The sequence below is a fragment of the Manduca sexta genome, chromosome 21, assembly GCF_014839805.1.
Source record: "Manduca sexta isolate Smith_Timp_Sample1 chromosome 21, JHU_Msex_v1.0, whole genome shotgun sequence".
NCBI lineage: Eukaryota > Metazoa > Arthropoda > Insecta > Lepidoptera > Sphingidae > Manduca > Manduca sexta.
Window position 1 is genome coordinate 7,832,154 of NC_051135.1, and position 21,176 is coordinate 7,853,329.

A 21,176-nucleotide genomic window follows, 5' to 3' on the forward strand; every position below is an offset into this window, starting at 1 on the left:
GTCAGAAAGACACTGTCGCGCGCGCCAAATTCGCACTATATTACAAAATTATCAAAAATTTCAGAAAATAATATAAATCGATTGGGATCACTTATTGCAAATGGCGGTTAGTATTATCATCTTACTAGCTTTTGCTCGCGGCTCCGCCCGCGTTATAAAGTTTTTCAGGCTAAAGTTTTTCATTATAAAAGTAGTAGTTTCCCGGGAGCCTATGTTCTTTCCAGGGTTTCAAACTGTCTCCATACTAAATTTCATCTTAATACGTTGGGTAGTTTTTGAGTTTAAGACGTACAGGCAGACGGATGCAGCGGGGGACTTTGTTTTATAATATATTTTTTTAGAAATTTTTAAGAGGAACAATCCCGTCATACATCATTGTTGCATAACTTTAACCGTTTACGCAGCGCACGCAACGGAAGCTCTCAAAACTAATCATTTTTCCCCGTTTTTGCAACATGTTTCATTACTGTTCCGCTCCTATTGGTCATAGCGTGATGATATATAGCCTATAGCACTCCAGGAACAAAGGGCTATCCAACACAAAACGATTTTTTCAGTTCAAACTGGTAGTTCCTGAGATTAGCCATTACTGCTCCGCTCCTATTGGTCATAGCGTGATGATATATAACTGAGAGCACTCCACAAACAAAGGGCTATTCAACACAAAAGATTTTTTCAGTTCGAATCGGTAATTGCTGAGATTAGCCATTACTGCTCCGCTCCTATTGGGTATAGCGTGATGATATATAGCCTATAAGACTCCACGAACAAAGGGCTATCCAACGCAAAAATATTTTTTCAGTTTGGAGCGGTAGTTCCTGAGATTAGCCATTACTGCTCCGCTCCTATTGGGTATAGCGTGATGATATATAGCCTATAGCACTCCACGAACAAAGGGCTATCCAACGCAAAAAGAATTTTTCAGATTGGACTGGTAGTTCCTGAGATTAGCGCGTTCAAACAAACAAACAAACAAACAAACTCTTCAGCTTTATATAATAGTATAGAATATAGATTAACGCAATGTCAAAATGACACTGTATATTCAAGTTTAGTACGGTATGTTTACCTAGATCTTAAACTTTACTAGATTTCGTTAGAAAAATTCGTTCCCCTATCAATGATATCACGAATATTGAATTTACGTAAAGGATAAACCCCGCAAAGATGTATCTGGAGCGATTATCATGAAATTAGTCAGGTAACGTGATAACACCGCCCGGTTGGCACTTTACAAATCAAACGCTATCTTATCTGTGGCGCCGAGTGCGTGGACTGACCGTTTTATTGACTCGCGATGGGGTTGGAATTGGACAGTTTATTTTGAGAAGAACCCAAAGAGGATGTATGTTTGCAACTTTAATTTATAATCAAAACGAACATTACATACTTACTTTCCGCCAAACACTTCAGGGAGTAAAGAGAGGCTGAAAATCATTGCTCGGATCTACTGACCAGGTCAACACGAGCTGGGCCACCTTTTTGCCTTTTTGGTATTAAATTATTATTAATACTTTAATAGGTATATAGCTATAAGGCAATTTACTGGTTTTAATTTTATTTATGTATTGATATTTATAAAATAAAAAATAGAAGGCGGTATTAGATCTCTTCTCCTTTATTTTTTGCAGCTAGCGCTGCAGTGTTGTGTCCCGGTTTGAATTTTAAAGAACATTTCAGCTAGTGTGCCTTATTATTATGAGATTTAGCATCTCATGTCTCAGGATGACGAGGTAGTCGTATACCATCAAATTACGATGTGCCTCTATCTATTATAAAAATATGTTCTAAATTCAACCTCTTACATAAATGTCTTTCTCTTCTTAAAACGATAAAGAGCTATTTCACAAGTTTTAAGTAAATGTTATATTTTGACAGTCATCGTATCTACGAATGTAGGTAGTACTCATTTTATTACCATTTATTTGGAAGCATATTAGAGTATGACTTTTGTATTTGGTCGGCTTATACATTCATGTGACGAGAGCATTTACTCAGAAGTTGTAAAACAGAAGGACATCTGGTTTTATTGCAAGATTGTATAGTTCCTACTTAATGGTATCTCTAGTTTAGTAAAAGGCAAACTAAAATTACGAACGATACAAGGCTCCATTCCTCGGTAGTCTCCAGAATTAGGTCGAGTTAGAAGAGTATTATACCCGACGAGCGCCGGCGACTATATCTAATAAACGACTCGTTATGTGTCATTATGGCGGTCCACCACTCGTTATATGTCATTATTCCGGTACTGACTGCTGTGGTCACTATTCTCTCGGCAACAAAACTATATTTTTTAATAAAGTCATTCACTATGATCCACCCCAAAAGTTACAATGTCAAAATCCACAATGACCACAAACAAAGAGCGACTACTGTCAGTTGAGAATAAAGCCATCAGAGTGTCAGTGCGACGCCATCTTGGATTTGACGATCATCAATTAAAGGCAGCAGCGATCAATCAACCGCTATCCGGTTCGTACATTATATTCATTGTTAGGCTTCCGTACGTCCGTTTTTACATTGTCAACACCTAATAAAGGTTGACGCAGACTTCTCGGCTGCATATCTCTAAATAAACTATTGAAAAATATGGAACAAATAACGTTAGTTTAATGTTTTTTTTCAAAATACATTAAATAAACTAGCGAATTCCAAGTCCAGTAAATTTTCTCAAAATAAAACATACAAAAAAATAATAAATTCTACCTTTGAGCTACAAATTTTGAATATATTAGATTCATGCTGACCTAGAAATACGTCAAACGTAGCTAACATGTCGATTCTGCTATTCGATATTTAGCATCAGAACTCCGCTACTAAGGCGATAAGTGTGCGCAAACCTTACATATTGCTTCAACATCTAATTCCATATAAGTTCGATCGTTGATGCCCGGTCATTTGGCTTGTACAAACATCTTGCTATCTTTATCATGTTTTTACGTTACATTTTTTGTCAAACCCGTTGTATAAATAACTAACTACTCGAAATAGGGAGCTCTCGACCAATCGGCTTTAGATTATGATGCTAATTATAGACAACGCAAAAACAACTTGACATTTTACTCAAAATTGAGTCTTATTGATTTATATCAAATGTGTTTTGCAAAATTTTCTTTTGTATAAAAATCATACTTATTAATTTAAGAATATCTCCGTGCGTTTGGGAGGTTTGTTATTTTTGTTTGTAAACATATAAGTTTGAAAACAGTGTTGTTATAGATCTAAAAACATACATATTTGTATGTAATTTCTTTGTATTTAATTTCTATCGTCACAGGTTAACAATGTTATCGAGTATAATAAAATACATTACGAGTTATTTTTCTTATTATTTTTTGGTTATGTTTATCGCCAAGCTGTATGCTCAGGCAAATAATATTCCATTTTATTCATTATTATATAACATTAAACCATAAAACAAATAATTTAAAGCATATTTGATAATGTTAAAATATTTTTATAGATTTGTTTTATCAAGCTTACTTACTGAGTAAAACACACGAAGGACGTGACATATAGATCCATAAGTCCACGGAAGATAAAAATATATTTACCTACCAACTAAATTATGACGAAATTTCGCAACTCGATTATACTATACGGTATCCAATGTTATTGTCACATTAAAATAAAACTATTTTTCGGATTTTATCGCGGTTTTTATACTATATTTTCTTCCGACGTTTCGAAGGCTGCCGCCTTCGTGGTCACGGGGCGGATTGAGATGTTGGTCATCCGAAAAGTCAAACTTACAATATCTATCTACATTTTAAAATTCTATATTTAAAAAAAAAATTAAAGGTTCAATCTACGTTAGAATGAGCTAACAGGGTCTTAAAGTCTGGCAGCCAATCTTTTGGGTTCCGATTAGGTCAATGTAGAACTGGACCCCAGGTTATGCAAGATTCCAACCATCTTCTTTATTGAAATTCGAATGTTATAAATTTCAATAGCCTCGCGAATCGTTTTAAGTAGGAATCGGTGTTTCTTGGCAAGGATTTGTGGTTTGTCTTTGAATTACTTACATCTATACGTGCTTTCTACACGTATATTGAACCAAACATGTTTCCGTTATTCATGGTATCCTAACTAGATATAGAAAATGAACTCAATATATGATTAATTATACCACAGTCGCGTGTAAAACAATTAACGAATAACAATTACAGGAGTCATGAGTCTTATATACTACTCATCATATGAAAACATTGTATAAAAACAAAAAAAGATTTCACTTGCTTGTTCTTCTAATACTTTGTAACGCCGTGTATTTACGATACAATTAACAAAGATTTCTCTGTTACTAAGAACAATGTCTCAAACTGAATTATGTAATCCTAAGAGACATGCAATCATATAGTGATAGTCTTAAATGTAGACAAAATGAGTATTACTTCAAGGTGCTCTCTTATAAAACGTTTAAAATAGCCAACATAAAGATAATATTTGAATTTAAAACAGATAGTCTGTATGAATACTGTTAGCGCGCTGTTTTGTTAAGGACATTGCCTTAATAAGAGTAAATAATTGCCAAAGATCAAACATCATGAACCCCACAGTAACATACAACGCGGTGCTAACATATGTAGTACTTTAATAGCAGAAAGTGACAAACTGTATGCGCCGGAGTCTTGCATGCAAAACACAAATAGAATATTATGTAGTCATTTTAAAAATGTAATGTACTTTTTGGTGTATCCAATGTTAAATGTAACGTGGAGCATCCATTACTAAATATTAGGTAAACATAAATTATTTCATAAGTAAATCAGTACAATCAATTTTGTAATCAAGTAAGTGAAACAAAGACAAGAAGTCGCAATAATTATAAAAATATTATGAAGGCTTGATCAGCCATTATATTGTGACTTCTTTATACCACAAATACAACAAAACTACAAATAACGAGTAAAGCGAGTTTAATATTTCCTGCGTGGCGTCATACGTTATATCTTTTAAAATATTTCTAAACAAACGAAATACCCAAAATATTTCCACCCAATCACAAGAGGCTAAACAAATAAGTGTATTGTAAAGTATTTTATCTGTTTGATATCGCAGATTGCCTGTGATATATCTATTAGTATTATACAACGCTCGGATTTCATGCAGATACCGGCGTGAAACGTTATGATTCAAGATAACGGTAGATTACTCCCCATAAAGATACCTTAGGCTGAATTAGAGCTGGCGAAATCAAAATCCGAGAATACAGACAATTTATTTACGGCTATTTAAAAGATTTTAGTAACATTTTACATTGCTTTCGTAATGTCGCTTTTTTCGAGTGTGATGTGTGTAAAACTCTTTTCCGTTCTATTTTACATTATCCCAATTCTATGTGGGTCAGAGCAACATGTTTTCCAAGCATGTTCTTGAAACGTTTTGCCTTGATTTTTAAGTTCTGTCGACTGCCTTACATGAGCCTAGTTTGCGAACCAAACCCATGTTTTAAATTAAAAAAATCTAGTTTTAGTATTGCCTCACCTAGGAGTCGAACTGAGGACCTTGCAAGCTACAGTCGCTACCACTACCACTGCCCTTAAAAAGCGCATACTAGTATGGCATCAAATTTACCGAATACCCTCCCAACAAGCTGCATATTGCTATCAAGTGCTACTCAATTATTCCATAGACTACGCACCTATACTCGCACCATAGAGATGTAAAGATAATCCTAAACGCCATTATCTATAGAATTCCGTGCAGCACGAAGCTAAACACGACGGTTACACAAAATTAACTGATAACATGATTGATAGCACAGAGTCTGAGGGAGCTGCGAACTGGCGCGGACCAACCCTGGGCTTATCACCGGAAAATATTTGGATTGTGACGTACTCTTATATAACGTTTGGTTTGTTGTTTGAATGTAAAATTTTCGGTTTTAGGAGGTAAGGACATGGGTTTTGGAAGTGGAAAACTTCATAATTTATGTAACAAGTCACTTACATTGCTTCCTGCGGTTAATATGAGACTTTTTGTCGCAAACCGCACATCTGTTGGATTTTGGTTTGGTTTTGAAATCAAATTTAAAGATCTTCGCAGTTCATATCCGTACTATACTTTGATTTATAAAATGGTAAAGCCACTCTATAAACATATTTATAGATGAGTGATTCGATTCTAGTAAAATTGTACTTAAAAACCTATGCGAAAATGCAGCTCTCTATAGTTCCGTATGTTAGGTAAGATTTAGCCCAAATACCTACCCCGTCCACTCCCTAAAATTCCTTAAAGCCACACCAATGATTGTTCTATTCCTCTGGGTGTTTTGGGCAGTGGTCATCTTTACAAATCACTTGATCATTTACTGGATTATATTATACCAAAATCTTATTATAATCAGGAATACATGTGACTCTATATATAAATTTCGATTAATGTACACAAACATATCTATTTGCGTTGCGAATCGTAATATGATATTGACATTAAATAACTTTGATATACTATCGGACGAGCTGTGGTCAAAACACTTTGTTGAATAACATACCTACCAAATATAACTAGTTTCAGATATGAGTATGTTTGAGTACCACAACAGCTATTTGATATTTAAAACGCCTTCCCAGGACAGAAATGGTGTTTGTGCTAACAGTAAATACAAAAGTGTAGCTGATTTTCTTATAATTTAATGAGACTTTATTCTTGCGCTATGTAGCTGTACATAAAAATATAGAAAACACATTCATAATCATTTATTTTTGTTAAACATAGGTAAATACAGTTGTGGATATTTTTGGGTAATTATTGCGAATGATTTGCTGCGAGAGCGTGCGTAATATATTAATTATTACTTAAGTTTAAATCACAATTGCTTTTATAATCGGAAAAGGATAAAACGAAGACTCTGATGTAGCCAATGAAATTTCTTCAAAGTGCAATATTAATAAATTCTTTAAATATATTCTATCTCAGAACAATAATTATATTCTCAAATTTTCCTAAAACAAAAGAAAATCATGGTGAGCGAGTTTTCCTCCGGCAGATATCATCAGCTTGCGATGTGATACGAACTAAGATACAAGGCCGGTTGATAAAATCACAACGAATTATACGAGTTTTGGACGGATTTAAGAAATGAAAATCACAAAATCAAATCTATCTTTTAGATAAGGCGAAAATATTTCTGATGTCGCGATAGTACTTTAAATTCGTTATTCATTGAATCATATTGAGGAAAAACCAGTGATATCAAATATTACATAATTTTATAAACAAAATAATGTATTTATGTGGTAAAGTCATGCTCTAGACCAAGGAAAGCAAAATTTTATAGGATAACATAAAAAAATATAAAATGTTGTTACGTGCCAACCAGACCCGGCGTAAGCTTTAAGGACGATTTTAGTTCCCAACTATATTTTATTGCCAAAATATAAGTATTCTTAATTCATATTTATTTGCCTAATGATACGCGTACTAATGGTTCACCATCCCTGTCATAGCCACATATGTCCACCTTAAGGAACTAGGTATAACAACTATCATACAGAAAACTGAGGTGAAAAGAAGGTATCAGTTGCGTTTGATAAACTGAGAAATATACGACATCTACTTCAGTTTTCTGGTTATCGTAATAAAGAAATTTCTGAAATAAACATTATAGTTATAGAGATAAATAAAGATAGTATTATACTAGATGTAAATCTGAAGACTATGTTTGAACGCGCTAATCTAGTTGACGGGCATTTTTGCAATAAACCTATCGTTAGTGTTAGTGACTTTCCCGAAAAAATGTTTTTTTAACGTGAGCCTACGTACGTTAGCCTGGTAAATACCGTCTTACACAAACTCACCGGACTTCTGCATGTGCGCTTTAGACGCTCGCAACATTTGAAAATTGAGCGACCATGCTGAGAGCAACCCACTAACGGGATATGAACCTCGGCTCAGGATGGTCACTGGGAGAGAATGAGATATCAACGATTATATTAAAAAAAACTAAACACAATAATACTATTTCAAATTCCATCAGAAAGGCCTAAATAAATATAAAAAAATACACGAGTTAAAAATAACCGCTTACTTATTGCACGAAACTGCGCGATAGGAAATAACTACCGATAATAATGTCGATACAAGACAATTTTAAAGTCATCATTCAGAAATATCTTCATTAGACTGACGGCAATAAGATCGATACTAGTTTGGGATAAAATCAACAGTGATTTAAAGTGTAGTTCATTCAGTGACGCGTCACGTTTATCTTTCGCAGCGATAACAATTTCCACGAGGGTTTCGCGTCACTTTCAGTAAAGATTTAAGGTGGCGTCATCTCTAAATATTCCTCTTATACATGACGGCCAGTCTATTTTTACTATAACCGTTATTTTATCTGTTACTTTTGCCAAAAATATGATGTTTGTGTGGCTTTCCTTTAGCTTTATTTTTACTTTTCATGAAGAAGTTTGCTATCACACTAGCACCCCAATGTCTATAAATTCACATAAATGGTGAAACGAAAGGCCTCTTTGTGACTTACGGTTTTCCCACCTCTTATTAAGACCTGCGTCCAATTTACACCTACAGATGGCGCTAATAACAACTTTCCTAACAAGAAATATAGGAGAAATCATGTCCATTCGACAAACAGTGGTACCTAAATAAATAACACGTATATACATTGGTCCAGCGGCGCACGTCACGCAGGACAGCTTCATCCCTCGCCGGGAGGAGGTCCGTCACTCCGCACGATTGATCGCCTCCCTCGGGATCTGTTGTGCCTTGTTTCCCCCAACATTTTATTTTTATTTCTTATATTTTTTTCTCTTGCTACGGAATTGGATGTTGAGAAAATGTAGTGACGCTATTATTAGAACAGAATATGTTACAGGAATTTTTTTTTTTGCTTACCAAATTCATATAAAAATATATGTAATATGTAATTTAACACGAAACCTCAGAAAGAACAAAAGCCTAAATTCACAAAAGGTTTATTTATTTCTCACGCGTTGTGAATAGCTGCAAATAATATTGTACAATAATGAATCCGGGTTATTTTTTATACAAACCAGTCATGTAGACTTTAACTGGTGTTATGTTATAATCTACTGGCCGCGGCAATTCTTATGCGCTCGCTCTTCACACCGATTACAAGCCCATGCACGGGGAGACATTCGTTTGCGGCCCTAATCAAACAATTGTGTTTACCTCATGGTTGCCAATTCACACTGAGGCCTATAAGGGCCCTACAAAAATTTTCCCTCCTTCTCCACTTCGCCCATCCTAACAGGATTCCTTTTCGTTCCTCACTCTTCCCTCCAACTTTCCTCCAGGTCCCTGCCGTCGCTAAGTCAGGGAATTTCAGTATCCCATTCGCAGGTTTCCACCGGTGTAGAGACTTTCCCGCCCTCACACCCACTACTACAACTCCTGTAAGCCAGGATCAGCTGTGGCACGCATTTTGACACCGAGTAGTGAAGCTCGGCGAGTCTCAGGGAACACTAATTTGATATTATCCCGCAACGAAATTCTCACGGTATAGACTACAAAGTCCCTTACAATAATAATATAAAGAATAATCATCTACAGCCTATAAGAAGTATATTTATAAGATCCAACAATTTCACTGACAGTTGACCGTAAGCAAAGCAACAATGGAAGTGATTAACAGCGGTAGTACATATATTATAGAGCTACCTAGAATACCTATTATAACATCTATGGTATAGTCAATATCCATGCTAACACTTCTCCACCCCACATATTTTGATGCTCAAAAATAAGGTCTGGCAGCTTGGGATATTAAACTATTATAACCGAGGTCCATCTCATTGTAGACCAATTTGTTTACAGCGAGACTACTGATACAGTTTTAAATTTCTACGCGGTGACACGGCAGACGAAATCTAATATGTGACGTAACTTGTCTCAATAATGATGAATGGTGGAATTATTGTGAGAACATTATCTAATATTCAACAATTTTGGTACTTGATTCCTGTCTAGTCGATGTCTGACAGATGATAGCTCTCATGAATTCACCATCTTTACCACACACTCACGTTCACGTCTTTTATCGAAGTGGTAAGCAGAGGTTGAAACGAGTGCACCAACATTCCGCTGTGTGTATTCCGTCCCAAGATAGGGGACGAGTATCTCGCCATATCGGGCACAAATTCCAGACGCCAGGTTGATACTAAGTAGAACACCCACTATTACTTTGCCCGGCCCGGGGATCGAATCATCTTTACCGAAATTAGATAGTAAATGCTTAATCTTCATAATTTAAGCTCTAATTTTGAACTGCTTTAGAACAAATAAATAAATTGACATTATTTTTCGAATCTTTATTGAGAAGCTGAAAATATTTATCAGATAGACAGACAGACAATAACCGATTGAGCTTATGCAATTAATTCTTAAAAGAAAGTCTGCAAACTAATCTGGCTTTTTTCAAATTAAAGGGATCATCCGATCACCGTGTGCATTGACGGCTAAAATTGCGGTGCTCTTAGGCAAATTTACAGAGCAAATATTATTAAAAGGCATTCACGGGGAGGGTCGCGATACGGGCTTACAGGGATAACAGACCCTCAGACGAGTCTTGAGATAAACAATTTAAAAATTGAAGCTTATTTTAGTAGTAGAATTTTTATTTTTAATTGTATACTTGATTACATGAACAAACTAGCAGAATGTAAATGTATGTAAACATATTCATTATTTATTTAAATTTCGTCCAAAATTTATAGACGAACTTATTCGTGGGCGTTTTCTACAACTCTACCTAGATTAGTCAGGTATTTTTTTTTCAAATATTGTTTTATTTTTAACTTATTTAAAAGCACATGACATAAATAGCTGAATTTATGTACATTTTAATTTTTCTTGTCTCAATCCGGTCTTGTATTAACTAATCGAATAAACTACTCATTATAATAATCATATTTATAATGTATATGTCCGGTTCTAACAGGCCGGCATAATTATATCGACTGTCAAGGGGTAATCATCTCTCGTCAGTCGACATACTATTAGACCCCGCTCCACTTACCATCAGGTGCCGTCGGGTCACTTTACCGAACTACGTGCTAAAAAAAATGATATTTTTCCATACCTATATCTAAGGATCGGCGACACGCATTCAGCGTGGGTCCCACCCCACACGTTAATAATTCGGTACTAGTATCGCGCATTATGCGTGTCCGACAGCTCGGTGACGGATTGCCGCGCCCGCCGCCCGCCGCCCGCCGCACAACGGGAAAAATTATGCGCTCTCCTGTGAGAATATGTGTACCGAAACCAACTTCATTTTTGTTACGACTATTACACTGGCTAATATTATGTCATACTTTTACTGGTGGTAGGTAAAAAAATACTACGTTGAACAGATAAAAATGTCTTAAATAATGCAATTAAAGGACCTATAAATATGTTACAGTGGTCAACTTGATCAGTTTAGTAAAGAAAAGAAGGCGTATGGACTTTAAACATAAGAAATCTTACTAACGTAGGAAACGCAGCCAGAATTCGCCAGATGTAAGCACTGTTTTTACAGTCGTATTCATAATTCATTATAACCTGACCAGGGAAATATAAAACCCGCCATGCTATGGAAAAATATAGAACTAATTCCATATACTGATACCGTCAACTTCAAAATGAAAAAACAAAGCGGTGCCGTCAAAACATTATTTTTATTTACCTAGTCAGGCTACAGATATAAGTGTAGCTGTATCGTAATAACACACAAAATCTGTCCGCACATATATAGGCAAATCTATATATAATTCGTGTAAAGTTGTGTCTACAATGTTGCTCTACAATTAAACCAGGTTTCCTATTATAAAAACATAAGCACAATATGCTCGTAAACAGCACTTAAGCACCCATTATGCGATACGCGCCGTAATACGTAATATCTGATAGGCAGGGAGCCGTGGATTACCAGCTTATGTGTATTGCCCGGCGCTGTTTGCATTGCTTTCCAATTTGGGGAGAGATACGCGACACTTATCAATATTCAATTCTTTTTTATTAAAAATGTAACCTCTAAATTTGTTTGCTGGTAGGTTGTGAAACCGATGAGTGATTTGATCAACAGGAGTATTTAAGTTCTTTAAGTATTAGTATAATATAAGACCGATAGGGTGCGGTATTATACAGACTTAAAATAAAATTGTGATCATTTGGACCAATACTGCCTGCCTTTTCAGGGATAGGTACAAATCTAAATTATATTATTTAGTCTTCTGTTCCTTTACTTAAATGTGGTATCTATGTAATAAAAGGGAGACAAACCATGATCTTATTCTTGCCCTATTTGTGTTAGCTGGTCTAGTGTGTTTGCAGAGACAATTCCATCTAGTTTTTACGTCGGTCCTGCTGAAAGAATCTGATTGAAATCAGCATGAATGGGGTAACTGATTATACTAGAAAGCGTCTTACCTAGAAATCAACCGCAAGCAAGACGTCTGAATCACATACATAAACAAGAATCGTTCAGAAATACTTTACGGAAACTTTTCTTTTCTCCTCTGACTAATTATTGAGCTTTGTATTTTGACAGGTACTGTTATCTACAAATGTACCTAACTAAATGTAAATTGTAGAGACCTTAATGTTTTAAAGTAGAATCAATGGTAGCACGAACCACAAAATAAATAACATGACCACATTTTCGGAGGCCAATTACATGGCAGTTGACAAGTACTGGCGGCTGACATTTATAAGCAAAATAAAAAACAAACCAAAAAGTCAACAAAGATCGAAACGCAAGTTATAAAACGAATATCTGATGATAAATAAAAAGCAGTTAATTAAAAGATTGATGAATGCACAAAATTCGAAAATGGTGCAACAATATCTACGTGATCATTTATTTCGCGGCGTCTATTCTGCATATTCGTAAATAAATTTAATGGTGGTCGTGGATAAGCAAGATGGCGATTGTTCATTTTATAATAGAATAAGTAAAGTTATTTTTATACTTATAATGTTGGCGCTGTGGAATTTGAAGTAAAAACTTCCATAGTGAATACATACTAACCGCACATATTCACTACTCGCAAGACGTTTAACTTAGAAAAGGCATTATAACTACTGTTATACATTGGTCACCTTTAACTAGTTAATATTTAAATAGCCTATAAATACTTGAAGGTTATGTATTAACGACCTTTAAAAATGTTACTTAATATAATATTTTACTTTGACGTTAACCATAATACATGACTTGTGTAATCAACACATTTTATTTTTCAAAAGCTACAACTTTAGGAGAACTGGGGAACATAATACCTATTTTTATTAGAAAGTTTTAATTAATTCATGAAATCACCGTCCGTAGGCGGAATTCACGATTGTAAAATAAAAACGTTATTACAAACCGAAACGGAAGACCGATACATCATGTACATCCACACGACATATCTCATGATCATAACATTTCCAAGGGTATCCTCTATTGCATTATTTATATTCGTCGTGTATTTAATATTTATGGCGAGCTTAATCGCTCGCATCTCCTGTCAACTCGCTTCACGGCAAATTGAAACGTCAGCTGCGTATATATACTCTTTTTTAAACACCTATTTTTCGGGTAAAGAATTTGAGCAAACATGGCTGAATATAAAAAATGAAAAAAAAATAAACGCATCTGCCGGGTTGTCAAAATTTTCGACCAATCGCGTAGCTTCCTGCTCCCCTAGCTGTCAGTTGACTGTCAATTGTTCGAAATTCGAATGTTATTTTTTTGTAGAGCGGTACGCAGGGCGTTGACGCGACGGTACATGGCCGGTCTTGTACAATTGAATTGATTGAATTATGGTTAATTTGGAGCTCGGCGTAAGTTAATGGATCGCCACCCGCATTGTTACGCAGTAAATAAAGGGTGGACTGGCGGGATGCTGCATGTACTGGCTTTTTGTTAAATACCGTTGGTTTCGTAGAACGGATTATTTCAAAATAAAATAAATTAATATTTTAGGCCACTGCAGCATTAGTCACTTTTACATTCAAACTTTTACCAACTTGAGATCCATTCGGTCTATTTTAAAATATAAAATTAAATTATTAAAAAATGGAAATCAACTTTTTCCATACAAATCCATATTTAATAAAAATAATTTCCGTTCTGTTTGTGTTTCCTGTAATACGAATATAATTCTAGTAAAATAAGGATCACTTATCTACCTAATTTTATCCAATTATATTTCGCATAATTTATTCGAATAATTTTATTAAAATCGATTAGGTACTTTAAAATCTTATTTAACGATCTTCTAACCAGTAACTACCTTCGACATTCCTAACGAGACATAAATATCTCTAAACCAAAAAAAAACCATAAGCGGCCACGGAACTCGATTCCTTACCCATAGTAAAGTCAAACAGGGACAGATGAAACAATGGACCGCAACCGTGGCTTGCCGGCTTGCGCAAACATTTGTGGAGCTAACGTAATGGATTAGCGTTGTAGCGGCTGGTGTAGTGTTACCGGCTCGCGAGTCGGCAAACACCCGCCTGCTTTGTGTGCCGCCGTGCTTGCCTACGCACTGGCCAGATTTTTTTCTGTGGCTGAATGTCACATTTCTTGAAACAATTTCAAAAAAAGAACAATAGTTCGTCATGCGCGCAATGTCACAATACGCGTTAATTAATAACTACATTTATTGTATCCAAAGTCACAAGAATTTAATTGAATTTAACCGACTTCAGTTGTCTCCAGTTAGTTAATGTTGATTTAATAGAGTCCGAAATTTGTCATGATTGCATCAAATGGTTTATGTGTCGCAGTTAATAACTCATTATCTACATGTATTTCACATAAACAATGTCAAGCAAATGGTAAAAAATCAATACTATATGCTAAGACAACACGACTTACGGACAATACCGAGGAGTTTGTATGTAGTTTTGTGTGTGTAAATATTGTCCCACGTGAGAAGCGCGCATCTTCTGATCAATTTACGTCCATTATAACACACGTCACGTTAATATGAACTTTTATTTATAGGTATATGAAAGAAAAGGGTCAGATCAAAAAAGTAGCGTAGAAAACACCACTCCATAGGACGTTTACCCATAAACAGTAACAACACCGTCTCTAAAAAAACTACTGCATGGTTCTTCTGGGCATTCAACTTCATTAGTCAACTATTTTTATTATCGTATTGTAATATAGTGTTATATTTCAAAGTCAAACTTCCATACAAATTTTCCAGCCATTTTCCCCGCCGCCCTGTGAAACCTCTTGAAAGCTCCTAATGGAACATCCCCAACAAGGAGCTTGACGGTTTGTTCTGCTACTCCACACTCATATGGTGGTGATACTGTAAAACACCACTTGTGTGGATGGTTACACCTTACATGGTCTATCTTGAGACATTAGATCAGAGGCATGGCTGAGGAACAAAGGACTTACATGTAAAATATCGACCCATTCGCCCCGTGTGCCGGAGAATGCAAAAAAACTGCTTCCATATTTAACTTATTACTAAAGATGCTTTGTCAGTTTTCATAGAGTGGTAACCTAAACGTTCCTCGTCAGGATCTAGGCCCCCTTTAGCCTCAAAGCCCCTAGTGCTGCGCCTAATCCTATAATAGCTACACCCCTGCATTCAATCAGTAAATACACTATCCTAGATACTGTGTTATTATAACTAAAACAGAACTATACTTCGCATTAAAGATATTAATCACAAGCATCAAAAATATTACTAAAACAACTTTTAATAATGTCGTGCTGTTAGTAATAATGGAAACAGTCACCGCACAGCTTTATTGACTCTAGTTCAGTGGTCAATGATTGCACAAACATCGGCCCTGTTTGATCTGACAACGGATTGCGCAGTAATGGGCGATATTAATCCTTCACGTTCGTGTTACGAGCGGGGGAAGCCAGGTGCTTTAACACATGTAATGGAATTAAATCTTTTTTTGAAACATTGCGGGGTCTAAAGTCAATGTTTATCTATCAGATCATATTAAATTTCAAACATAATTTCGGGGTTTTAAAACTTCAATCTCTTACCAATATTACACCGGATTTCCCAGTTGTACATTCTTCCAGTATTCCAAATAATATTATAAGAATAACCGAAGACAAACTCGAACAAACAAAACATCTCATAAATACACAAAATATTCGACCTGATCATAAAAATCTATCGACATGTTTGCTTTAATTATTTTAGAACTGACAGAGTGATAAAAGTTGATTGACAAGATAAGTCAAACCACATTTACGGTATTAATTAAGTTAATAGTAACGATAACCAGACTCGAGACAGTCAAAATTACTTAAGGCGGTATAATCAGCAAAACGGCGCGTAAACCGTATTATTAAAGGTTATCTTTGCGAAAATTACAATACATATAAAAGAAAGTAACTAAATATCATATATCTACAGTAAGTAATTTTTACTTTGGCTGTTTCCAATTTATTATAATGTGAATATTGATTCTATACATACTATAAAACAAAGTCCCTTATGGCTGTCGGTATGTTATCGATTTTCTCAAAATCTACTGAACGGATTTTTATGAAATTTTGTATGGAGATAGTTTAAGACCCTGGGAAGGTAATTAAAAAAAAACTAAAATACATTTTTTTAACGTATCTAACGAATACTTAAGGCCGCTTGCTTAAGGATAGACCTTAACGACTAAATGTCTTTAAACGCGTCAACGGGTAATTAACTTGTCTATATTTTACTAATGTAATATGATATATTATGCAAAGGAGGAAAACTCAGGGTTTTAAAGTAATGCGTATTGATAGTTGCTTTGCCCGCATGAGAAGCGTGAGCAAATCCTGAAATACTTTGCCAGGCTTAAAATAGCCCAAATTAAATCAGAACATACTCTATCTGTATACTAGTACCTACAAACTCATCCAGCAGCTCTTTTTAAGTAAAGATCATTATCAACATCCAAAAATTTTATAACCTTTCAAAATTATAATATCAATAAAAACAAAAGTCAGAAAAGATAACATTAGTCCTCTGTTATATTGAATTTGTACACAGAATAACTAGTTTAATAACATTAATACAAATTCTCGCTCTAATTAACACTAAGCTCTCGCCTAACGTTACCATTTGTAACAAATACCGTGGAAGTCATCCCTTCCGCAAATTAATATCGGCGGCTGTCAGTCGCATTTGTCGAAAGGATTAACCGGACACGCGGACCGAGGGAAGTTTTATTTGTAAATACTACAGCGTCATTCACGTTGGTAAATCCATTGCTAATTAAACAGATCTTTCTATTTCCGCGAAGGGTTGGGCAAAGGTATGCATTTTGGGTTCACCTTGCTTAAAATATTATTGCTCTGTGTCTCTTGGGGTGAACTGTGATAGCAACAAATTGTCTTTTTAAAAATTCAAAGATCGGGGAATTGAAATGTGTTTTTTATATTATAATGAATATATGTTGTAATTAAAAGTATTCATTGCTCAAGCTCTTTAATTATGTTGATGGGAGTGTACAAATGTTTAATATTTTGGCATGTCTAACAATTGATCTAACTACTGTTGTACCTATCCAAGTTAGTGTAAATAAGCTATGAAGATGTTCAAATTTGAGCATTTCAAACTATAAAGTCATTTAACACAGCAGAAATCAAAGTAAACAGATAGGTAAGTAACTACCTACTTACTTGTATTAAAGTAGGTAGGTACGTTAAACACATTCTGACAAATTCGAAGAATTAATTTTTTGCTATAACGAAATCAATAGCCAATTACTTGCTTGTTGTATTACCAAAAATAAATGAACGTTACGCAATGCTTTAATCAATTAACAAACAACATGACAAGGCCGCTTTTAGCCAGAAATATAATTCCTATAATAGTACCCACAGGGCCACAAGCCGCTGTCAATATTTAAAAAACATGAAAACCAAACAATATGATACCGAGAGCGCACTGTTTGCTTTCTATTAAATTTTTAAGCTCACTAAAGTCAGTTCGGACCTCGCAGCGGGGCACCTCCTTAGGGCTAATATTGAAATATCTTTTTGTTCTTTTTTTGAAAAAGTGACAGCTGTCAAACGCAGCGACTCCCAGTACGTTGAATGGCGTGAGATTATCCTGCAAGGTATCGTAAACAAACCTGTGGTTTAGCAAGTGTAACAATGCATGTTTGGATAGTCAATTGTAAAGACACCTGACGTTTGAATAGCCTTTTTATTGTCCATTACAGATGACTTGACACGCACAAGTTTTTCATGTCTTTTGTGGTGTCTTAAGTATAAATAGATAATTATTATAAGTATAAGGAATTATTATTTATGGATAAATATCAAGTTAAAAGTTATCGCTTGGTATTAAAAATGTTTCAACAAGTAAAGTGATGTAAATAATTTAAAAACTCTATGTGAGGTAGCAGCCTTTTTTGTTGCGTTTCGTGTGGAAATATTGTCTTTGGTTTATTAATTTCCTTCTGCGGTAATATTCTCCACTAGAGAATACCTATTAATAATCACTGTGAAGGACTTCATTGGACGTTCGCTAATATTCCATTAACAACAAAATGTAACACATGTGCATGCGCTCGTTCTTTCTTCTTTCTCGAAAGGACATACTTAACATAGTGGTTATATTTTAAATAAGAAGTATAGGTTGTCTCCCACAATAAAATTTACATATTGTGTACTAGCAGAGAGAAAGTACAATTTACTACTGCGTTATAAGTCATTGCTATCGACAATTTTCGCATTTTTCAAAGCAACCATAATTATTCACTGTGCCAAATACCTCCTTTTAATAAAACTGAATGTCGAAATGAGAAGGCTGCGCGTCTCGTGCTATGCGCCTCGCCTGGTAGCCTGCCTTTAAACAGCAGTATGTCATACAATGTGTTTTGTCAAGTCGGCTATTAATTTATTTATGAATTTATAAAACACTTATCATTCGTAATAAATTATAATTTCGTTTGCTCGTGGTAGGATATATTTTATATTCGCCTGGATAGCGACCACCGTACACAAGATGTTAAAACATGCCGGCATAATTGTGTCAATTATCGAGGTGTAACCATCTCTCGTTAGTCAATATTCTATTGGACCCCTCTCTACTTACCATCAAATCTCGTAAAAAAATATAATTTATATTTCGATATTAACCAACATGTTTGTTTGTCCTCAGCTCCGAAGTTGATGATTCCACCGACGGAATTCGTGAGCCAAGGCGTGATCGGCAGCCCGCAGGATGGCATGCGCACCCCCACCGGTAGCCAGATGCTCGCCAATCCGCTCCTCAACCTCAACAACACCGGCCGAACCAACTTCACCAACAAACAGCTCACGGAACTAGAGAAAGAATTCCACTTCAACAAATACCTCACGCGAGCGAGGAGAATAGAAATAGCCTCCGCCCTGCAGCTCAACGAGACTCAAGTCAAAATATGGTTCCAGAATAGAAGAATGAAACAAAAAAAGCGGATCAAAGAAGGACTCATCGTCGCGCCAGAAGTGACCCCGAGTTCGTCGACGCAGACCAGCGCGGTGGGATCGAACGAGAACAGCCGGGAGTCCAGCTAAAGTGTTTACAGACATTCAAACGGACTGTGGATTTTGTATGAGTGCAGAACTGTTCATTGCTGTTTAGAATTCCTTCAATGTTCAAACGCTTTCTATAACGCGCTACACTTTACTCGCTCAATAACGTTACTAGTAAAGAAAACATTGATGATTGGAATTCTCCGTCGTAGGTTCTTGTTAAAGTCATAAGAAAATTCCTGGTGAAAGCTAATTCTTAGGCAACTTCGATTGCTAGAATATCTTTCTAATGGAAAGATAAGGAAGTATATTAGCGGGTGAAAGAGACCAAGCTATACCGATATAGTGGCATCCCTTTCATTATAGGTTGAATTCCAAACGAAAACATACGAAATAACAACCAGTAGCGGTATTCAAATTGTAAATGATGTATCTAAATAATTTATGGTTTTATAGAATACGTATTTAAGAAATCCCTAGAATTATGAAAATTAAATAAAAATAATAGAAATCAAAAATGTGTCAACGTACAGTGGATAATTAGATTAAGTTGTACATTTTGAATAGTGTTTAGTATCGCTGCGAGATTTTTGTAGGATTGCTTCTGTCATGATTCGTTTTTGATACCGATTTTATTGCATTATTAGGATGTATAAGTGATTTTGGTATGTTTTTTCTATTTATTTTTTTAATTATTCTTAGACCAAAGCTCATTTATATTATATCAACGACGACTGTTACAGTTTCATATCGACTAATGTACTAGATTTCATATTTTTAATATATTCCAAGAAACAAATTCTCTGAATTTCATTTTATAAAATTTTTATTCTTCCTGGCTGTATATTCTCTTGCCTTAACTTGTGTACCTAAACATACCTTCATAGAGATAACCTATTGCCAACGTTTAGCAAAATATACAAATTAGAACAAGTCATTACTTAGCTTTTTCTACTTTGCTGTACTGAAAAAAATATTTTAATAAGAATTAGTCTACAGAAGTTTTATTTTCCACATAATTGTCAATCATAAAAAAAATCTTGACAAGTCATTAAAGGATGGCAACATTCCACACCGCCATATTGTTTGCAACGTATATTTTGCTAAATGTTGTTTCGTAAAGTGACGCGTCGAAGAACTAGTCTTTTGTTATTACCTGTGTACAAAATTGGACATTGTGTATATAGTAGTGTGCATCCAGTTCGTGTACATTCCTTATTAGGTAACAAACTTTATTATTAAATAAACTAACGTATCTATTTTCGAATTGAAGTTTTATTGTTCCTTTTTTAGTCAGCAACAATAAAAGTAGGGTGAACATCATCATAAATAAATTATAAGTTATTATTATTTTGCTACCTTTTTACCATATTATGTTTTAAAGAAGTTCTCACCTCACTCAATTTTGTTATTTATTTAATTTTATTTACTGTTAGTGCTCACCTAGCAAACAAATTATAGAAAACCTAATTTGTGTTTTATATTTAAATTGTTTCTGCTATCCCCAGGTACAGGCCTAGCCTAGTTTGGGTACCCCTGGCAAATATGTTAACTTTTGTTTTTATAGTAAGTTTGTAATTTGTAACCATTGAAATTGTAAACAAATTCTGTTATTTACAATAAAAAATTATTATTATTATTATAAAATAATAAGAAGACCGCTTACAATAGGTCGACCTGGAAATCTTTGGGAGAAGGCCATGTTTAGTAATGGATATCCTGC

General features: G+C 35.0%; 1 protein-coding gene and 1 long non-coding RNA gene across 4 annotated transcripts in view; one reads left to right on the forward strand and one right to left on the reverse strand.

Annotated features, from left to right (window-relative positions):
• Positions 1-20,720, forward strand: part of LOC115448116 (homeotic protein labial) — a 35,651-nt gene extending 14,931 nt beyond the window's left edge. Inside the window, exon 2 of the mRNA XM_030175431.2 lies at positions 19,101-20,720. Within this exon, the coding sequence (XP_030031291.1) occupies positions 19,101-19,495 (395 nt within the window). The 3' untranslated portion in view covers positions 19,496-20,720. The remainder of the gene's footprint in view (positions 1-19,100) is intronic.
• On the reverse strand, positions 5,623-12,696 carry LOC119190039. Of its 3 annotated transcripts, none has more exons than XR_005112743.1 (3): positions 12,397-12,696; positions 12,250-12,343; positions 5,623-6,947 (listed from the first exon to the last, which is right to left on the reverse strand). It is a non-coding gene; the product is annotated as an uncharacterized LOC119190039 (long non-coding RNA). The 3 variants fall into 3 exon arrangements; XR_005112742.1 differs by having other exon boundaries at positions 12,250-12,333; positions 12,397-12,692; XR_005112741.1 differs by having other exon boundaries at positions 12,250-12,330; positions 12,397-12,691.
• Positions 20,721-21,176: the final 456 nt, after the last annotated feature.